Source organism: Nothobranchius furzeri, chromosome 10, assembly GCF_043380555.1.
Source record: "Nothobranchius furzeri strain GRZ-AD chromosome 10, NfurGRZ-RIMD1, whole genome shotgun sequence".
Taxonomy (NCBI): Eukaryota; Metazoa; Chordata; class Actinopteri; order Cyprinodontiformes; family Nothobranchiidae; genus Nothobranchius; species Nothobranchius furzeri.
Genome location: NC_091750.1, coordinates 71,413,446 through 71,434,933, shown reverse-complemented (window position 1 = coordinate 71,434,933; position 21,488 = coordinate 71,413,446). Strand labels below are relative to the sequence as shown.

Here is a 21,488-nt window from a genome sequence, read left to right as displayed (position 1 = left end):
CTTCTTTTACAGATTTGTGAGATGTTTTCTTCCTTCACGTTTAACTCTTTCATCTCCACTCCTGTTTCCCTGTCAGGGTGCCGGCTGAGTGGAGTAGATGAGTTGTTTACATGCTTCACTTGTGGAATAATGTGGTGAATCCTTCGGACTGCTCTCCTCACAGAACCCATAATCAGACACCTACAATAGCAGGACCTTAGGTCCGACTCCATCTCCTCAGATGGTCCGTCAGCTCTTCTCCAGAGTTCATGTCGTTCATTTTATTGTGTTGAACTATTGACTTCCTAATTTAAGGAGGAAATATAAAAATGAACAACTTCTTCCCTGCCTTTGGTCACTTCGGTGCCGGCTTTCTCCGGCATCCATCTTTCCTCTGATTGGGGGGGTTGCATTTATCTTCTAAATCCACCCACTCCGTCCTCATCTCGCCTTCAGAGTGATCCCAGTCTCCTCACTGAAGAGCTTGTGGTTATATTTAGGATTTCTTCCCCCACCGTGGTGCTCAGATGGTCCGGTCCGGTCCAGAGGAAGGGGAGTGGTTGGGTGGGGGTTTCTCCAACATGAGCAACACCGCTGGACTTCAGAGCTCCATCACCCCCGTGGATTTATGACTTCTTCCTTCTGGTGTGAACTGATGGAAACCGACTGAATCATGTTGATCAAAAGTGAGTACATGCTGAGGAGATGATCTTGATGAATGTTAGACGAGGTTAAACTCAGAGCTGGTTCCGGTTCTGTCCTGGACGCCTTTACGGCCTGAAGCTTTTAGACCTAAAGACTTCACTAACAGCTTCTGACTCTACAGAATAAAAGCCTGTTGTTTCACCCGAGGAGTGAAGGATTCAGTATGAATGTGAGTGGGTTTCTGCTGCTTGGAGCTAAACGTCTCACCCACAACATAAATATGTAAAGTTCACTTTCTGTTCTAATGGTTTTTAAATCAGCTTAGTGGGACTATTTGTTACAGGAGCTTTTATTATGGTATCTATGTGTTTCTGTGTCTTATTTTATCTTTGGCTTTCATGTCCCTGTGTTGTGGTGAGTGGGAGGATGTCCTCTTGTAAGTAGTCAAAGTCTCCATTTAAAATGTAAATCTACTTGCTGTCAGGTTTAAAAGATTCAAACACACCCAGAGCTGGCAGATGATGGAGTAGTGAAGGTTTATTTTAAACTAAAATCTTTAAGCTGTACAGGACAACAGGTGAAAATGGAGAAATTCTGGTGTCAAATTAATAAAACAGGTCTTGAATATAAATTATCATCATTTCTCGGCTTGTTTTAAATACAGTTTCTTTAAAAGGAACCCAAAACTTAGTGGTTCTTAAAAGATACATGTTAGTATCAGTTATATTAAAGTGATGTAAAAAACCTTCTTAATGTCTTCATTTTTATAACATTTGTAAAAAAATTCTCGGTCGCCATTGTTGTTTGCGGCTCACTGCACTCTGGGTAGTGACGTCACATGGTTGTGCCTCGGTTGCACCGGCCGGCTTTGGGACCCTGTAGTGACTGTTCAGCGACATCAACATGTCATCTGTTCAGCCTTTTCAGTTTGAACCAGAGTGAAACATTAATGATGACATCACTGACCATGTTTCACAAAACGAGCGTCAACAGGAAGAGCAAGAAGGGCGGGATGAAGCGAGAGCAGGACAAAACCGGTGGTGCGTGTGCAGCAAATGCATCTCCATGGTAACCGAGAGGGAGAGTGTTTATTGTCAAGAGCTCCCATTTTTGTCAGCAGAAGTTAAAGAGCAAGTCACCCCCTACCTGAGTATTACTTCACTCCCACTTCCTGTTTGAAAAATGCAGCAAATGCTGTTGCCTAGCAGACTGAGAGGGCGGAGCCACTAACAAATACACACACACACACACACACACACACACACACACACAGGCTCACAATGGCATTGTGACATCATATGGTACCAGCTAATGTTCTAGGGTACCTCTTAGCCAATAGCAATGTCAGATTTAAATTCAAATGCAGTGCAGAAGTTTTACCTGACAACGGCACAACAGTGACAGTTTTAGGCAGAAAATTACAATTTTAACAAAAATACCGATCCACGTCTTTTGAAACGGTGCCTCGTTTCGGTACCCGTCCTTCATAACGAGAACTTAAAGTTAAAGTCCCATTAGTTGTCGCACACACAGGTGTGTGTGCGAAATTTGTTCTCTGCATTTGACCCATCCCCTGGGAGGAGGTGAGCTGCAGACAAGCCGCGCTCGGGAACTATTTGGTGGTTTAACCCCCCAATCCAACCCCTTAATGCTTAGTGTCAAGCAGGGAGACATTGGGTCCCATTTTTTCAAAGTCTTTGGTATGACCCGACCAGGAATCGAACCCCTGATCTCCCAGTCTAAGGGCAGAAACTCTACCACTAGGCCACTGAGAAAGGTGACCTAGACAGCTGCGCATGCGCAACAGCGTTACGTCCTCGGTCGCTGCGAGCCAGTTGTAAACAGAGCAGCATGGTAGAAAGAACGCACGCTAAAGCTTGGGTCCACTTCACTAAATGTGATGGGTAACTGGGTCATGATGAAACCAGCGACAACGATCTAAGTGAGATATCCTCATCTGCTCCGGTAGGTAAATAAAATGTTTAAGTACCGGTATCGATTCCTAGGTACCGGGAATTAGTACCGAATCGATTCAAATGTCAAAGGTACCCATCCCTACACGTGTCTGAAGCACGATTAGGCACGCATTTATATAGTTTATCAGAAAAAAAAAGTTGATTTGGGGGTGACTTGCTCTTTAACGGTAAGCTATTGTGTGATGAAACTTATTCAATTATGAATGATTTAGGAGAATTTTAGCATCCAGAGCTGTCGTGTGCTTTATAGATGATTAGGATATTCAGTTAAACGACTTTAATCATTGTTGCAGATATTATTTATGTGGAGAACACGTGTTGCTACGCTTACTGCTTGTTTTACTGATGGGAGAGGTGAACGTTCAGCTTCATCTGTGGCGAGTGGCATGTCCGATGGTTTTTCTGAACGTGACAGAAGCGGCAGCTGCAGGAACGGGTTGTCGGCTCAGGACAGCGTCCAGCGTCTCTTGTCTCTTCGAGGACGATTCCTTGTGTGGGAAAATGGTCGCTAAAGCATTTAGTTTCAGCCTTCTCTTATACTCAGCCGCTCTGGTGAGCTCTTTAAGTCGTTGTGGTCGACTATGAGCCTCAAACGCATCAGGAGAAAAATGTTGGGAGCACAGCCGCGAATCTTTGGGAAGTTGTGTCCGTCCACAGGCATCTTCCCTCTGCTTTCTCCTCTTCTTGCCAGTGAGAAAGTTGTGTAAACTCACATCACTCCCCTTGTTGCCCTCTCACTGGAAATGACATCCAAAAGCAGCACAAAGTGGCATTTTACTTCATTATTAATACAGTGAGCGTGTAAACAAACACTAGCGTCAATAGCTATTCTTCCAAGTGCAACCAATATACTTCATCGCTTCCAGAGTGCATTGCGTGTGGAAAACATGGCGTCCTACGTATGTCAAAAATGTACTAAATATTATAGATTTATAAATAAACAGCAATATTTTGTGTGTTTCTAACAACATAGTTTGGTACAACAGAAAACTTGTGGTTTATTAGGGCACACACATCCTCATAGCTGGAGTTCCTTTTAAGAATGAGCAATAAAAAAGTATAAAGAGACAAAAACAGCAAAAACAAGGAGGATTAGGGTTTATAAAGGTTTACATCCTGCTGCTGCTGAATGTGGAGCTGGTTCAGGAACAGATCAGTGGTTTTCCTGATTTTGTAAAAACCTGCACTCACTGGTGCACCATTAGTGCACCAGTTGCGTCGTGAACACACTACGTCCACACAACTGAGCCGTTTGGTCCTTTGTTGTCAACGATGACATCTGCTGCTTTTACATCTTTTTCTTTCCTTTTCAGGGTGCTCTCTTTTTTTTTCTTTTTTTTTAGCAGCAAGAGGCTACAGCTACATAAGCATTAGCCGTTAGCATGTTAGGCAGCTACCGTGTGGCTCTATTCCAGCCACTTATTGGTCCTGAGCAGAGCAACACTTAACATGACTGGCTGTTCATGTGTTCTTTATAACAAAGTTTGGAAACACTTTAGTTTAGGGAACACAAATTAACCAATAATTAGCTGCCAATTAATATGCTTATTAGTGGACTACTAAGTCTGAAATAGTCATTATTGGTCCTAGTATTAGGTGCGTGTTACCAATGCTGTAATTCTAACATTAATAGGTCATAAACTAAGAGTTTTATCAACATAAACCATTCATAATGGTTTGTAAATTGAAAGTAAATGGTTTATTGCTGATTAACGCACATGCTAATTAGCTCTAACCAATATGTGGCTTTTAAAGAAGTAATTCAAGGGGAACAGTTAATAACCAAAAATATTATGTTGTGGTATTATGTAAATAAACACCAAACTCCACGTTATTAGAGCCTAAACGACAATCAACCACTTGTAAGCAAGAACACGTTCCCCATTCTAAAGTTAGATTTTGTTCATATCTAATTACTAGTAGTTTAGTATTAATTAACCACTTAAGGCAAGAATATGTTGCCCTTAAATTACTTCTTTAAAAGCTACATATTGATTAGCGCTAATTAACATGTGCATTAATCAGCAACACACCATTATGAGTGGCTTATTTTGATAAAACTCTTAATTTATGGCCTGTTAATATTAGAATTACAACATTGGTAACAAGCACCTAATAATAGCTTAATAATGACTAATTCAGACTTAGTGGACTAATATGCATATTAATTGGCAGCTAATTAATGGTTAATTTGTGTTCCCTGAACTAAAGTGTTACCCAGAGTTTTTATCGTGTCTACGATGGAATGGTTGCATTGCCCAGCCCGACTAGGAAGCATGATACAATCAGAGTGGGGCGGAAGTGGAATGTGGGAAAATAATAAAATCAGAATAGTGAGTAAAGAAAACTAAATTTTACATGTTTATTATTAGTGAACATTAACATTATGAACTATTTTTCTGTCATTAATTATTAATTAGGACGTTTCAACAACACTAACACATCAAACACTCGCCAAGAAACTAACATATTATCCTATTAAAACCTTCCCTTCCTTCGTTTTTCTCTTTATTTTTAAAAACACACAAGAAAGCAGATGTTTAAAAATACAAATATTAACATGTCAAACATTATTGCTAACACATTTATTAATAATAATGTTAATAATAATTAATTATTTATTTATAATAATGAATAACATCATTATTGTTATTATTTTTGCCTTCCCTAACTTTCCAAAGAAACGTTTTGCAAACACACAGTTTTGTCCTTTAAGGTGAGCCAACAGTTTGTTCTCACGTTTACGTAAGTCTGATTAATCTGTTCTTCACCAGTTATTCTGAGGAAAAAGGTCTTAAAAAACAACAGAAAGGAAGTTATATTTTACCATTAGATGACTTTTTAAAAAATATATGTTAATTATAATTTATTTCATAGTATTATATAACTCCAGACTCAGAGGACACAAAATCTGTAAAAGTTCATGAGCAACAAACGCTCATCCCTAAACACACGAGTGGCTCATTAAACACAGGTGTCACAGTCAAGAAGTCGTTGTTATGAAACATCCAAAAGAAAAACAGAAATATCACGCTTGAGTATTTGTCTTGTTGCAAAAACACTTTTCAAAAGCTTGAGTTCTTGTTGTTAAGGTGGACTAGCGCTAACCTTCAGACTTCAGCTATAAAACGTAATCATCACTTAAGAGGAACACACCTTTAATGGTGTTACGAGCATCCTGCGTTCATTTAAAAAAATAAATTCTCTGTCATGTTGCAGGATTTGACCAAACGCAACTCAGAGATGTTCCTTCGGTGGAGAAAGCTGATTTTAGCTGATGCTGTGACTTTTGAAAAACATTCCTGATTTTAAAAACACCTAAATTAAACATGAATGTCTTGACAGGTAGCCAGAGACCCCGAGTGCTGCTTTATACCAGGAGAAGCATCATTCAGTCCATCATTTCCGACAAACAAACATATTTTATCAAGTCCAAGGGGACGGTGTCCTTGATTTGTCCCAACACACTGTAGTTGAGCAGTTAGACTGAAATTGACCCATGATACTGTTAAGTCTCAATGTGTTCCAAGTAAAGATGACAGCACTGGCCTCACATCAGCAAAGCTCAGAATACAGTTTAAAAGCTTCAGTTTTCTTTGTTTACACCGAGGAAGCTCCGCGCACCAGCAGGAAGATGTTTTAGACTTCCACCATTCCCTGAGACACGGAGAACCTTCACCAAGACCAGGTTTACCAGCCTGGAGTCTTTCATCAAACCCCAAAGAACAACAAACAACAACAGAAATAGTATTTCTGTCAACGTGACCTGACTGCTGCAGCGTGCTGTAGTATACTATACGTACTAACTTGTACTGGACTATAGTTTTAAGCGTCTGATGGACGGTCTCACTGGTTTCTGTGAAACGCGGCGTGCCCTCCAGCGAGAGGGTGCTCGCTGCAGAACTACAAAGGCGGAGCTGCACCAGAGTCAGCCCCGCCCATTCACGCAAACTCAGCCTAGCCCACTGACTTCTGTTTTGTTTTTTAACTTTATCGCAAACTAACCTGACCCACATGAATTACGGCTGGTACTAGCTTACAATTGTTAATGCTATGATCTATGCTCCAATAAAACAAGATAAATATAACTTGCTACATGACAAAGCCTGAATATATCCCGAAATGAAAAGGTTTCTTTTAGCAAACATCTGCCCATAGCCGCTCTAACAAAAGCGGCCTACAACAGCATTTAAGGCTTATTGTTGTCAGGGCTCTGGTAGTTCAGTAACAAGATCGTCTGCCTTAAGTTTTGCTTTCCCCTCTGCTGATGCTGGTTCGACTCTCGGTGGGGTCGGCAGTAATCTATTTAGCCAGCTGAAACATTTAATTTGTTTATATTTTAGTTGTAATGTTTATTTTCTGCAAAATATTTATGTTTCAAAAAGTTCTTTGAATTTGGTCATTCCTAAACAGCATTTTAGTTGAAACTCTGTTCACAAATGGACTCACACTGGCTAAATAAACGAATAAATAAAAAAACAAACACATTAGTCATTATATTGTAAACGGTATACCAATAAATGGTTGTAAACACAGTAGTGGCAAGTGTAGCTAGAAAGGAAGAAAAAAGTTAATGCCGTCACTGGGAGTTGAACCTGCACAAAACTGCACGTCAACCTGACTCCATAACCACTTCACCACTACATCTGATAAAAAGCAGGTGGCGTTACATGTGATTGTGCCATCCAGTGTGCCTTTGTGGATGGGATGTATGGTTTTTCCAGCAGTGTCTCTGTAGAAGTCATTTCAGAAATAATTTGTCAGAAAATTCACAAAATTTGAGAACCAAGACCAGACCCGCTTCGGGGGAGGAGATCAGGCTGAGATGGAAGAAAATGCGTGAATGAGGCCAAAAATGGCTTTGGCGTGTTTCTTATGAGGAAATGACAATATAACATGGAAAAAGTTCCAAAAATTAGATTTTTTATTATATGGAACCTTTACAAAAACTGTTCAATTAACCAGTGAGCACGACTTGCCTCCAGCGGGCTTCTTGGTAGCTGAAGACTGTTTACTGGAGCTCATGAAAGTCATATTTCCACTGCTGCAGAGGCTCTGTGTTGTTAGCAATGGAGGGCAACACCACCAGGCAGGCTTAACTCATTTTCTGGGGGAAACCCTGATTTTTATTCATATATTTTACTTTTTATCTACCTCAGTCTTTTCTTGTTGAAAGCAGAGAAGAAAATAAAATCTGTATTCCAAATCATTGCATTGCTGTGTTTGGTAGAAGTAACGGTATCAGCGAGTACTCAGATCCAAGTATTGGTATTGTATCGGTATGGAAAAAAGGGTATCGTTGCATCCCTAGTCTTTGGGTAAATCCTGATGTGTATTTTCATGAAAGAGAAATACAAGTACTAGAATACATTCTCGATGGCCTGAAGGTCGTACGCGACCGAAACGCATTGGCTTTTTACTTCTCAGAGTGCTTCGGATCATTTTTTATCCTGTGAGAGTACATAATAGAAAATGTGTGTTTCCTAATATAAGGAACAGGTACCTACGCTGTAAACTCTTACATCTTGCTTTAGCTGTGGCTACGATGTAGCTCATCACCACCAGAGTGTGAATGTGTGTGTGGATGGGTGATTGACTGTGTTGTAAAGCACCTTGGGGGGTTCTAGGACTCTAGAAGGTGCTATATCGAATACATTAATTAAGCAGATCCACTTCAGGTATTCCAGCTGTTTAATTCACTGACTTTTAGGAACAAATAGTAAAATATAGAATTCAGCGTTCTAGTGTTCAACCGGCCGTCACTTCCCCACGCTGGTCAACCGCTCATTTGGTTGGAAGTATTATTTGACCAATCAAATGTAGCCCTTCTGATATGCGGCCAATCAGATGGGTCCGTTCATGTAATACGCCCGCCCCCTACGTAGACCCTTAGGATGGGTGGAACGCAACACCCGAACTGAGTTAGCGGCGCCGTTCCCTTGTTCGTCATGCTGGCTCAGAGCAACGAACGCACTTTGTGCTGAGGTTTCTGGATTCAGCGATGCTTTCAAACGTGAACGTGAGTCCGCCCGGTGTCGTTAAGCAGCTGATAGTAACCGGGCTGACTCCGACACATGCCGGTGAACCAACCCACCTACCTCCATGTCGCTAGTGTTCCACCGGGTGGTGATGTTAGCCCCAGGCTCCGGTTAGCTTCCAGCTAAAAGGCTACAGCACTCTCCTCCCAGTCCCACCCTGCTAAAGAGGGCCTGGAAAAGTTCCCCCACACATCAAAGTGATTTTTCCTTTATGAGCTTTTATAACCTTGTTAATCAGGATAGTTGATTTGCTGCTGCACATAAACTGTCAGTCAGAAGCTCTGCTAGCCGGTTGTCTTAACAGGAGCTAGTTCAATTTGTTAGCTTGTTATCAGAATCATAGCTGCAGTTTCATCATCTGAGCTGCTTTTTAAGATCTAGTTAAACTTGTTCAATTTGGGGTTAAAAACAAACGTTTTCACATATTTTCCATGTAGTTTTTTGCCAGTTCCTCTTCTGAAAGGTAGACAATTGTTTTCCTCTTTCCCTCAGAAAATCTTAATGTTCTCCTAGTTTGGCCCAGCACAGTTCACTTCCCAATAGCAGCAACAGCCTTATATCATAACCACATAAGTGGAGAAAATGTTCAGTAGCAATGAGAGAATTTGCTGTTGCATTTAAGTGATGTTAACTATTATTTAACATTTAAACTTATTTTCTGATTTTTTCATTTATTCAAACACCCTGGTAAGGGATGTTTTTCTGTGTTTGGAGCATCAGAAAAAGTTTTATGGTGGAGGTGATGTTTTAAAGTCACTGAGAAACTGCATGCATGCAGTTTGTTGTTTTGCTGTTAATACAGTAGCAGGTGCAGCTGCATATTTTTGCAATAAAAATGTTATGTTGTAATGGAATTCATGCATTAGTTTTTGTTTGCTTTGAACCCAGAGCAGACGTCACACCCAGATGACATCAACACTGAATACTTTAGTACTTGTTCATTTATCGTGAGTAATATCGATATCGCAATATTAAACACTGTCATGGAATATCGCAGGTTTTCCTAATACCGTGCAGCCCTAGTTTTTATTGTTTTATACACAAAGAAATCTCCATTGCACAACTGAACGTGATGTCGTACAGCAAAATAGGAGAAATAATAATGATAAAATTAAACTAAAAAATAACTAACACTGCATACACCAACGTACAAAGAAAGATAAAAGAAAAGGAACTTGCCAAGAATAACATTCTATCCTGTTATAAATTATACAGCCAGATATAATAAGATACATGTCTCAGAGGAAATCGTTATGGTAGTTTACAGTTGTATCCGAAATTAGTCTCCATTGTCTTCTATGAGTTGATAATTTCCCACAAAATTTTTTATGGTCCCCAAATTTTCTCAAATAATGGCAGTTTTCCTTTTTTAAGACAAGTAATTCTCTCCAAAGGAAACACCATGAGCATTTGTTTTACCCAATGCACCAGTTTAGGTCTGTGCCTTTCCTTCCATTTTTTTGCAATTGTTCTTCTGGCTTGCAGTAGGCACATGTTTATCATTACTTGATCATTTTTTGTAAAGTAGGGTTCTTTGGGATAAATGCCTAGAATGAAAAGCATAGGATTTTTTGGAATATCTTTTAAAATAATTCTCTCTATTGCTCTTCTAATCTCCTCCCAAAATAGTTCCACCTCAGGACATTGCCACATACAATGGAGCAATGTTCCTTTAGAATCAGTGCATTTTGTACAAATATCAGGCACATTTTGATCATATCTATTCAGTTTTTCTGGAGTCATGTAGGTTCTCATAAGCCACTTGTATTGGAGGAGTCTAAATCGAGTATTGACCGGTTGTTTATGTGCTTTATGAAAAGCTGATTCCCAGTCCTCTTTTGAAATACTTGTTGTTAGATCTTCATTCCATACCATCCATCCATTTAGCGTCTGAGTTTTCAGGTGAATTGGACAATAATAAATTGTATAGTTCTGACATAGCTCCTTTGTTTAGGCTATTTTTAGAAAGAGCTTTTTCCAACACAGTTTTTTGGGGCTTGGTTAGTTTATTTTGATTGGTTCTGACCAATCTTCTGAGTTGAAGATATCTGAAGAAATAGTTTCTATTTATATTATACTTTAATATTAATTCGCTGAAGAATATTATAGTTTTGGAATTTGGTTTATAAAGGTCTTGTATCGTCTTTAACCCCTTTAAAGCCCACTGTTGAGAAATGGTATCCGCTCTTCCTGGAGCAAAGTGCTGATTACCCCAAATTGGAGTGTACAGAGACAAATTATTGGGCTCTTTTAAATATTTCCGAACTTTCGACCAAATATTAATAATATTTTTAACAATTGGGTTTTTGCTTTTCTTGATTAGATTAGAAATTTTATCAGAGTACAGATATTGTGGCAATGGCAAACTTAAACCTTCTGACTCCATTTCCCTCCACTGTGGGGAATCTCCTGTTTCAAAATAAAATTTAATTGAACTTAATTGAGTTGCCCAGTAATACCAGATTATATTAGGACATTTTAAACCACCCTTACTATATGGCATGTGTAATAAAGACAATCAAATCTCAGCATATAATAGCATATAAATTCAATAAACAGCTTTTTAACTTTCCCAAAAAACTCAGCTGGTGGAGGTAAAGGCACATTTTGAAAAACATATAGTATTTTGGGCAGTATATTCATTTTTATAACACTAATTCTGCCAATCAAAGACAGAGGCAAAGGCATCTATCTGTCTATTAATCCTGTTATGTCATTCATTAGAAGTTCATAATTAGATCTGACAATCAAATTCAACTTACACCTAATTTCTATCCCTAAATATGTGAAATGGTCCACTCTTTTAAAGGCCTGTACTTGTGGAGTTGGTTTTTCAGCTTCTTTCTCACTAAGCAGTAGGATAGAGGATTTTGTTTTATTTATTGCATAGCCTGAGATTTTACCAAACGCACTAATCAGATCTAAAATAGTTGGAATAGTCTTCCTCAAGTGTGAAACAAACAAGATAATATCATCAGCGTATAGTGCTACCCTGTGCTCACAGTTAGAAAAGTATGTACCACTTGTTACTGCATTATTCCTTATAGCTATTGCCAGCGGTTCAATTGCTAAAGTGAACAGAAGAGGCGAGAGAGGGCAGCCCTGACGATATCCCCTCTTTATTTTAATTGGCTGTGAGATGTTCTCATTTGTTATATTTTTAGCTGTTGCATTCAAATACAGTAATTGAACCCATTTCATGAAATTGTTCCCGAACCCAAAACGTTCCAAAACATTAAAAAGGTAAGGCCATTCCACCTTATCGAATGTCTTTTCGGCATCCAAAGATAGGAGAGCTTTATCTGAGGTTTCCTCCAGACCCTGAATAATATTAAGAACACTTCTAACACTATGAAACCCCTGTCGTCCAAGGATAAACCCGTTTTGATCTCTGTGTATTACATAAGGTAATGTTTCCTGAAGCCTCCTTGCCAAAATTTTACATAGAATTTTCAAATCAGCATTCAATAAGCTTATTGGTCTCATGTTTCCACAAGAGTTATTTGGTTTTCCAGGTTTTGGCAGCAGTGTTATCAGTGCTGCTGTCAATGATGCTGGGAGGTTTCCACTTTGAAAGGCCTCCAGAAACATTTCTAAAAGGGGTTTAAGCAATTTAGATTTAAATTTCTTATAAAAGTCTGTTGGGAAGCCATCAAGTCCTGGCATCTTGTTTGCCCTCATATTATCTATAGCCTTATCAATTTCCTTTTCTTTCAAGTCTTTTTCTAATATTTCCACAAACTCCTTTGGAATCTACAGGATTTCCAGGTTGTCCAAGAACGCATTCTGAACATTAGGATTATTTTGTATCTCTGAATCATATAATTTTTCATAAAATTCTCTAAAGTCTTTGTTGATCTCAACAGGGTTGGTTACTAACAATCCATTACTTTTGCTGACTGAAGTTATTACTTTCCTTGATTCCATTTGTTTGGTTTGCCAAGCCAATAGTTTCCCAGCTTTCTCTCCGTATTCATAAAAGGTTTGATTAAGCCTAATAATATCGGTGGCAGCCCTATCAGCTGACATTTATTATATTCAGCCTTTAGAGTTAATAATTCCTTCTCTGCCTTAGCTGTGTAGTTGTTAATCACCAAATTCTGAAGGGTTTTTATTTTGGATTCCAATTGTAATTTTTTTGTGGTAATCTCTAGATTTAGAAGAGGTATAGCTTATGATATGTCCCCTCACAACAGCCTTAAAGGCATCCCATTTAATTGCCGCCATTGTTTCGGTTGTGTTATCCTTAAAATAAATATCTATTACCTCTCCATTATATTTTACAAAGTTATCATCTAATAACCATTTTGGATTTAGACTCCACTTGGGTGGATCTCTTACATGAGCTTTATCCATATACGTAAATCCGCATGGTCCCTGATCAGATAGCAGTATTATGTCATAAAAACAGTCATCTATTTTAGAAATTAGTGTAGCTGTGACCAGAAAATAATCAACTCTAGAAGAAGTTTTATATACTCCAGAATAACAGGAATACGCGGTTTCGTCCTGCTTAAAGTGCCTCCACACATCGATCGAACTGAGCTCCTTTAAAAAGTGTTTTATAGTTGTCCTACTTTTAGTATGTGTTTGGTCAACCCCTGTGGAACGGTCCCTGGCTGGGTCCAGTGTGCAGTTCCAGTCCCCTGCAATTACATATGCGCCTGGGAGGGAGGAAAGAGTCAAGAAGAGGTCAGTGAAGGAGGTTGGGTCGTCCACATTCGGACCATTAACATTTACTGGATTCAGACTAACGCCAAGCAATGAGCCCTGTAAGATTAAGTATCTGCCACGTTTATCTTCAATTGTATTTGACACTTGAAAAGGAGCTGAGCTATGGATAAGGGTCATAACTCCACGTGCCTGTGAATTAAATGAGGCTGTATAAACAGTCCCCTGCCATCTTCTACTTATGCTAATATGATGTTCTCTAACAGTATGAGTCTCCTGTAATACATGATATTTGAACCTGAGTCTCTTAATTTATTCATGACTTGTTTAATCTTTTTAATTTTCTGTAAACCTCCACAATTCCAGGACATAAATTTAAGCTTTACACTCTGTGACATTTGACAAGAGAAGGGAGAATGTAATTCTGGTAGGCTGTTTGATTGGGCAAGATTAACCACAGAACAACAAAGCTACTATTGGGCCATTCCCATCTGTACCGGTTCGGCCCGGGCCGGGTAGCATAGGTTGTTTACATATCTGGGTGGCCTGGTATTTTTCCGGGCCAACCAAGGCTCATTCTCAGCCCTTTTCTCGAGGGGGTCTGCTTCAGGCCGACCAGGGCCAACACACCCACTGCTGACAGCAAATTCACACCTTCCATTAGAGCAAGCCTCTGATTGGTGGGTAGAATCAGCCCACATGGGCTTAAGGCAAGGATGTGTGGAATCAACCGGGCCAGGCTGGGGCCGACTGGGGCTACCCGGCCCGGGCCGACCCGGTACAGATGGGAATGGCCCATAACTGGCTGAACTTTAGAACCAAAAAACAACCCCCTCCTCCACCTTAGGTGGTTGTACCCCCCAATCATGTTAACTTCCTTTAACCTTTAGCGACAGATCCAAGATCAATCACCCTTGGTGTTATGGTATGCCACGGGAGAAAATAAAAAACAACAAAAACCAATACGCAAAACCAAGCAGAGATATTTCTAAAGCTTACCATCTCCGCATAAGATCTTGACGCCTGTTAAATATATTGTTGTGTGCAGACTTAAAGTTAGTCAACTGCAATGTAACAGAAAGTTTTACAGGCTGTTCTGAACATTTGCCTGACCCACGGGGGAAAACAGCGAAGCAGGCCCAAACTACTATATAATTACAGCTTATTTGACTGCATGAGGTGAAATAAAGCAGCCGTTATAAAACAGAGAACGGTTATATTAGTGTGGACATGGCTAGCATCGATGCCTGAACAGGACTGTATGCTCAATTACCTTGTATTAAACAGTACACTTCGATAATGTTTAAAAAACCCAGGAGTTCCAACCTATTAATCAGATCTTTTCCCTTTGACCTTGCATATGAAATCCTCGACTTCCAACAGCTTGTTAAAAGTCAGTGTTTCACCTCCATACATTACCAGCATTTTAGAGGGTGATCTTATTCCGTGTCTCAGTCCCAGCTCCTACAGTTGTTTGTGCACAGAGTCATATTGCTTCCTCTGTTTGTGTACCTCGGTAGCCAAGTCCTGATGAAGCCTCACACGAATATTCTTGTAGAGAATGTCCTTCGTCCTTTTTGCAGCTTCCATCATGGCGACCTTCTGTTTGTAGTTCTGGAACTTCACTATTAGAGGTCTTGGAGGACCTCCGGTGCCCCTTTTGGCCCAATACGGGGGGCTCGCTCCAGCACTATAGGCGCCCGCAGTTGCATATCCAATACGTCTGGAAGCCAGCTCTCTAGAAACGCACAGGGGTCTGGACCCTCTGCCCCCTCAGGTAGATTGACGAGGGGCACGTTGTTCAAGCGAGACCTCGTTTCCATATTCACGAGCTTATCCTCGAGGGTTCGGTGTCTCTGCTCCAGCTTGTCCACCGTTTCTTTTAATGCGAAGTAATCATCCTCAATCCCGGAAAGACACGTTTCGGCTTGGCCAACTCTGTTGGTGCAGTCAGATAGCTGCCTAGCCGTTTCTTCCGCCACCTTCAAAATGCCGTTCAGTTTGCCCATAAACTCAGATCTAAGCTCACCACCGCCCTCAGAATTTCCTCCTTGACAAGCCTGAGTTCATTGCTAGCGCCAGCATGTTCCGTCAAGGTTTCAGGCGGCGTTTTGGCCAGTCCAGTGCTAGCCACGTTGCTAATGCTAGTCTCTTGAGTGGAATTAGCCTCTTTGCTAGGTCTCCCAAATTTGTAAAGCTTCGTTTGCGTCGCCGACCTCCCTTTGTCCTTTGTATTTTTTGTTGGACCAGGCATGTTCCGCTTTAAAGACGAGTAAGTCTGTGCCCTTGGATATCAAATACACAACTTAAAACAGGGTTGTAGTTCAGAGATTGTCAGAGCTTGGTAAAGCATGTCTGCTTAGGCGGCGGCCATCCCAGGAAGACATCTTATTGCTATTTTAGCTGTAATTAATACATGGTAGGTTTCTCAGGGCCACAGCAGATGCAGCCACAGTCTTAAACCACTCTATCCACTCATCACAACTTAAATACAACACTGATTTTATCCGTGACTCATAAGTCAAAGCGTGTGGTTTTGTGTATTTATAACCTAACCATGTGGTTTTAATGTAGAACCTTAAACAAGAGAACAGCAGCTTTTGGCAGGCTATTATTTTTACCCTGGTCTCAAGCGTACTCTGAGTCATAAAGTTTTAAGTATTAGATGCTCTGGACCATTGAGATGCATCTCTTACGTTTCCTCAGATGAACAAATGAAGAGGAGGAAATTATTTAAAGGGTTCTGATGTTGGTTTGTGCTTTTAATGCTGACTTTTACTGCATTGGCATTTTAAAGAAAAGGTTGAAACTTTAAAAACTAATAATTACACCAAAGTAAGATTCGGAGACCATCACCTTGCTGCTTTCACTTTTATTAAGTGGTTTAAATTTAAATAATGATATTTTGAGAGGCCTTTTTTTACTGTGAGGGGGAGTTTATCTCAGGACAGATGTCAAACAGGTGTTTTAAACTTTTATTTTTTAAAAGCTGTTGAATTATTATGAATAATATGAAGTGGTGCTAAAGAACATTTGTAGCTCAAACTGATTATTAATTCTGAACAGTTTACTAACATATCAAATCAAATCAATTTTATTTATGTAGCACTTTCCATACAAAAAATGCAACTCAAAGTGCTTCACAGATTAAAATGTCCCCATAGATCCCATATTCCCATCCAAGCCCCCCTCCCCAAGTATAAAACAATTGACAATTACACTTCCCCTCCCGCAACCAGTTTCCAAGGTGAACGTACACTCACCCACACACTCGCACACACACACACACACACACACACACACACTAGGCTGAGTTCAGATTGGTCAGGTAATGGGCGACACATCATCAGCGGAGCCATCTGCCTCGACAGCAACAGATCCACGGCAGCAGCCAAGACACTGGCCCATGACGCCCAGGGAGGGAGGGCGAAGACCCTCACCACTGCCCGGGCACTACTCGAGGAGCGCCCCGGCCGCCGCCGCCGACCACCGGCCCCAAGGCAGAGGGCTCCGCAGAGGAAACACTGGAGGATTAAAATATATAATATGTAAAATAACAAAAGCTAATATGGATAGAAAGTAACTGATAAAAAGTGATTATAAAGATAGTAAAAGAAAACATAATCATGTAAAAACACTAAGATGTAAATAAAATAATAAAATTAAGTAAAAGAGATAAATATGTTTATATATAAATAAACAAATATGACAGGTGATACAGTTAAACAGACTAGATAAATAGTAATCAGTTGAAAGCTAAACTAAAAAGGTGGGTCTTGAGCCTATTCTTAAAAGCCTGAACGTTCCCTTTGGCCCTGAGGTCCTCCGGCAGCCCGTTCCAAAGGCGAGGGCCGTAATACTTGAAGGACGCCTCGCCGTGGCTGTGTGTCTTAACTTTAGAGATAACTAGGAGACAGCTGCCAGAGGAGCGCTGAGACCGCGAGGGTTTATATAGTAAAAGCATTTCTGAAAGATAAGAAGACCCAAGACTATGAAGACACTTAAAAACAATTAAAAGAACCTTAAAATCGATCCTGAAACATACGGGGAGCCAGTGCAGTGATTCCAAAACGTAATGTGCTCCCGCTTCCTGGTTTTCATCAGTACACGTGCTGCTGAGTTTTGTAAAAGTTTTAAACCTGAGATGCTCTTTTTGAGAAGACCAGAAAGCAGGGCATTGCAGTAATCAATTCTACTGGTTATAAAAGCATGCACTAGCGTCTCCGTATTGGCCAGAGAGAGAGTGGGGCGGACTCTGGCGACATTCTTAAGATGGTAAAAACCTATTTTTGTGATGTTTTTAATGTGGGGGATAAAAGTCAACTCAGAGTAGAAAATAACACCCAGATTCTTCACTTGTAGTGATGGATAAAAAGACATTGATTGTAGTTTAGGTAAAAGTTTCTCTCTCTGGGTCTCAGGACTGATGACTAAAACTTCAGTTTTGCCTTGGTTGAGCTGGAGAAAGTTTTCAGTCATCCATGATTTAATATCTAAAATGCAGTTAAAAAGTGCATCCATTGGCTGTGCGTCATCAGGAGACACGGAGATGTACAACTGTGTATCGTCAGCATAACTGTGGAAATTCACCCCATGTCTCCTGATGACGCTGCCCAGAGGGAGCATATAGAGGTTAAAAAGCACTGGGCCTAGAATTGAACCCTGAGGCACACCACATGTGATGCTGTGGACCCCAGAGGAACAGGTATCCAAACTCACCATAAAAGTCCTGTCTGTGAGGTAGGAAGTGACCAACTGTGAACAGCACCAGAGAGGCTGATCTCTTTTAAACGGGTTAAAAAAATAGTGTGGTCTACTGTATCAAAGGCAGCGCTTAGATCCAGCAGAACCAACACTGTTGCCCTCCGAGCATCATAATTTGTTCTAAAATCATTTAAAATCTTCAGAAGGGCCGTCTCAGTGCTGCGGTTCACCCTAAAACCAGACTGAAATTTCTCTGGGACATGTTGGTGGTTGATAAAATCATTAAGTTGTATTAAAGCAGCTTCTCTGAAATTTTGCTTAAAAATGGTAAGTTGGATACCGGTCGAAAATTGTTAAAGTCATTAAAATCTAAGTTGCTCTTCTTCAACAGGGGTCTGACCACCGCCCGTTTAAAAGCAGCAGGAAAGACCCCCGTCTGAAGGGAACAGTTCATCAAAGTTAAAATCTCATCTCTAAATGAGTCATAAAATTGTTTAAAAAACCTTGTGGGGATAGGGTCCAGAACACACGTGGTGGGCCACACTGAGGAGAAAAAATAACTTCACATAATAAACATTCCAATCCAGGTCAGTTCATTAAGCCAATCAGAAAAAACGTTTCCTATATAAGGAACCCAGCAAATTGCATCAAGTCATTGACAGTGACTTTACAGCAATCCTCATACTAAGCAAGCATATAGCGACAGTGGAGAGGAAAACTCCCTTTTAACAGGAAGAAACCTCCAGAGGATCCTGGCTCAGTATAAGCAGCCATCCTCCACGACTCACTGGGGATCGAGAAGACAGAGCACACACACACACACACACACACACACACACACACACACACACACACACACACACACACACACACACACACACACATCAAGCAATGTGTCTATGGTTACATTGCGATTTCTTATTAAGTATTCTATTTGGCGAGAGATAAGCTTTATTGTATTTATCCTAGTGAATAATTAAACGGGTACACTAGAAGTAGCGCATCCAACGTCAAGGAAAGAAAAAAATTATCAGGAGAGGGAGAATGTTTAAATGGTTAGCAGCAGTGTGCTAGACGATGGCCCCCTCCATGAGGCCACCACAGCTCAGCAGAACATCATTGTAGCTTCTTCTGGGGAGAAAACACTTAGAGATAAAATAAAGTTAACAGCTGAAATTGCAGAAAATAGTACAGTTAAAGAGCAGACTGTAGAAGAAAGTAATAGAGTGTGAAAAGTGGTCAGTGTATCCTCCAGCAGTCTAAGCCTATAGCAGCATAACTACAGCGATAACTCTGGATAACCTAGCCTTTTAAGATGGAGGCATGTTGGAGTCAGGGCAAGGGAGAGCCGTGTTTACCGACTGTACACTCCACCTCCCTCTACTCCCCCACTTGTTCAGATCTAGGCTAACATCAGATTTTAACCATAAGCCATATCGAATAAAATTTTTTGGAGCCTACTCTTAAATGTAGACGAGGTGTCTGCCCCACAGACTAAAGCTGGGAGCTGGTTCCACAAGAGAAGAGCCTGATGGGTAAAAGATCTGCCTCCCATCCTAATTTTAGATATTCTGGGAACCACCAGTAAACCTGCAGTCTGGGAGCGAAGTGCTCGGTTAGGAACGTATGGAACAATCAGATCACTGATGTATGATGGAGCTTGATTATTAAGAGCTTTATATGTGAGAAGGAGGATCTTAAAGTCTATTCTGAATTTAACCGGTAGCCAATGTAGGGAAGCTAAGACAGGAGAGATATGATCTCTCTTTGTAATTCTCATCAGAACTCTAACTGCAGCATTTTAGACAAGCTGAAGACTTTTAACTACATTCTGTGGACTTCCTGAAAGTGATTAATTACAGTAATCCAGTCTTGATGTAATAAATGCATGAACTAGTTTTTCAGCATCACTCCTGGAAAGGATGCTTCTAATCTTAGCAATATTCCAAAGGTGGAAAAAGGAAATCCTACAAACCTGTTTAACTTGGGATTTGAATGACATGTCCTGGTCAAAGATAACACCAAGGTTCCTTACTTTGTTCTCGGAGATTTATGTAATGCCATTCAGGTCAGCTGATTGACTAAGCAATTTCCTTTTCTGGATTTCTGGTCCAAAGATGAGAACTTCTGTCTTGTCTTGATTTAAAAGCAAAAAGTTAAGAGTCATCCAATTTTTTATGTCAAGACAAGCCTGTAATCTACCCAACCGATTAGGTTCATCAGGGTTAATGGATAAATACAGTAGCGGTTTTAGGCACGGGCAGACAGGGCAGTTTCCCGGGGCGGCATTTTTTCATGACACAAAAGGGGCGCACAAGCGCTGAGTAAAAAAAAAAAAAAAAAGAAATCTGCGCAGCGCCGAGGTTTTCTATTCTATCTGTCATATGACAGCGTCTGGATTGGCAACAGCAAGTTGGCGCCCCCTGCAGCTGCAGGCGCTCCTGCTGACTGAGATGGTTCAGGTGAACCGTGTGTGTATGAAGAAGAGGCAGGGGAGGGGTGCGGCGGGGGAATTCACCTGTGGGGCTTTCCCAAATGAAATGAGCGGGTAGGGGCTGAATCAACTGTATTAACATGGCTAAAGTCAATCACACCTTGATGTTCTTCCATTTAATGCACATTTCATTCATAATATCATAAACACAGGCCTATCATTCTTTCAGGTTTTTCTGAATTGTGTGAAATGGCCGAATAAAAAAAGGAAAAACAAAACGATTTTGTGGTCACCCACCCATCAAGGTCAAATTGTTTAGTCCTGACTAAAGGAAACTTATTGAGTCAAGAGCCAAACAGAAGAGATGAACATAAAAAGGCTAAAACCACCAGGTGCCCGATTCAGGAAAAAAAGAGGAGAAAGATAAAGGTATGTACGCTCTCATGATTCATGTTTTCAATTTTTTTATTAAATTTGGTCAACTAATTGCTAACAGAGCTAATAGGGCTGAAATATTCTAACAAATATTCAAATGGTTCGAAAAAATTCCTTGAATCGTTTTTTACTTATTCAAACTAGGATTTGTTAAATGCTCGCTGCAGCCTGTGGCCTGCCTGAACAACAACAAACACATCATGCTCGAAGGGGGCCTCGCCCGGGGAGTAATTCCATGTAGAACCGCCACTGGATAAATATAACTGAGTATCGTCAGCATAAGAGTGGAAGTTTGTCCCATGCTGTCTAATGATTTTACCAATTGGGAGCATATATATAGTAAAAAGAATTGGTCCAAGCACTGAACCCTGTGGTACTGCACAAGTAACCCTGGAGTATGAAGAAGATTTGTCATGTACATTTACAAAATGAAATCTGTCAGACAGGTAGGATTTAAACCAGCCTCGTGCTGTTCCTTTGATCCCTACAACATGTTCAAGTCTTTCTAAAAGAACATTGTGATCAACTGTGTCAAAAGCAGCACTGAGATCTAACAAGACTAGAACAGACACAAGATTCTTATCTGAGGCCATGAGAATATCATTT

At 40.4% G+C, this 21,488-nt stretch overlaps 1 protein-coding gene across 2 annotated transcripts in view; it reads left to right on the top strand.

The window, feature by feature from the left end:
- The first annotated feature begins 524 nt into the window (after positions 1 to 524).
- Positions 525 to 21,488, top strand: part of si:dkeyp-23e4.3 (rho GTPase-activating protein 7) — a 48,005-nt gene continuing 27,041 nt past the window's right edge. For both annotated transcript variants that reach the window (XM_015961859.3, XM_015961858.3), the window contains exon 1: positions 525 to 665. In XM_015961859.3, coding sequence (XP_015817345.3) covers positions 653 to 665 — 13 coding nt within the window. In that variant the 5' untranslated portion in view covers positions 525 to 652. The remainder of the gene's footprint in view (positions 666 to 21,488) is intronic.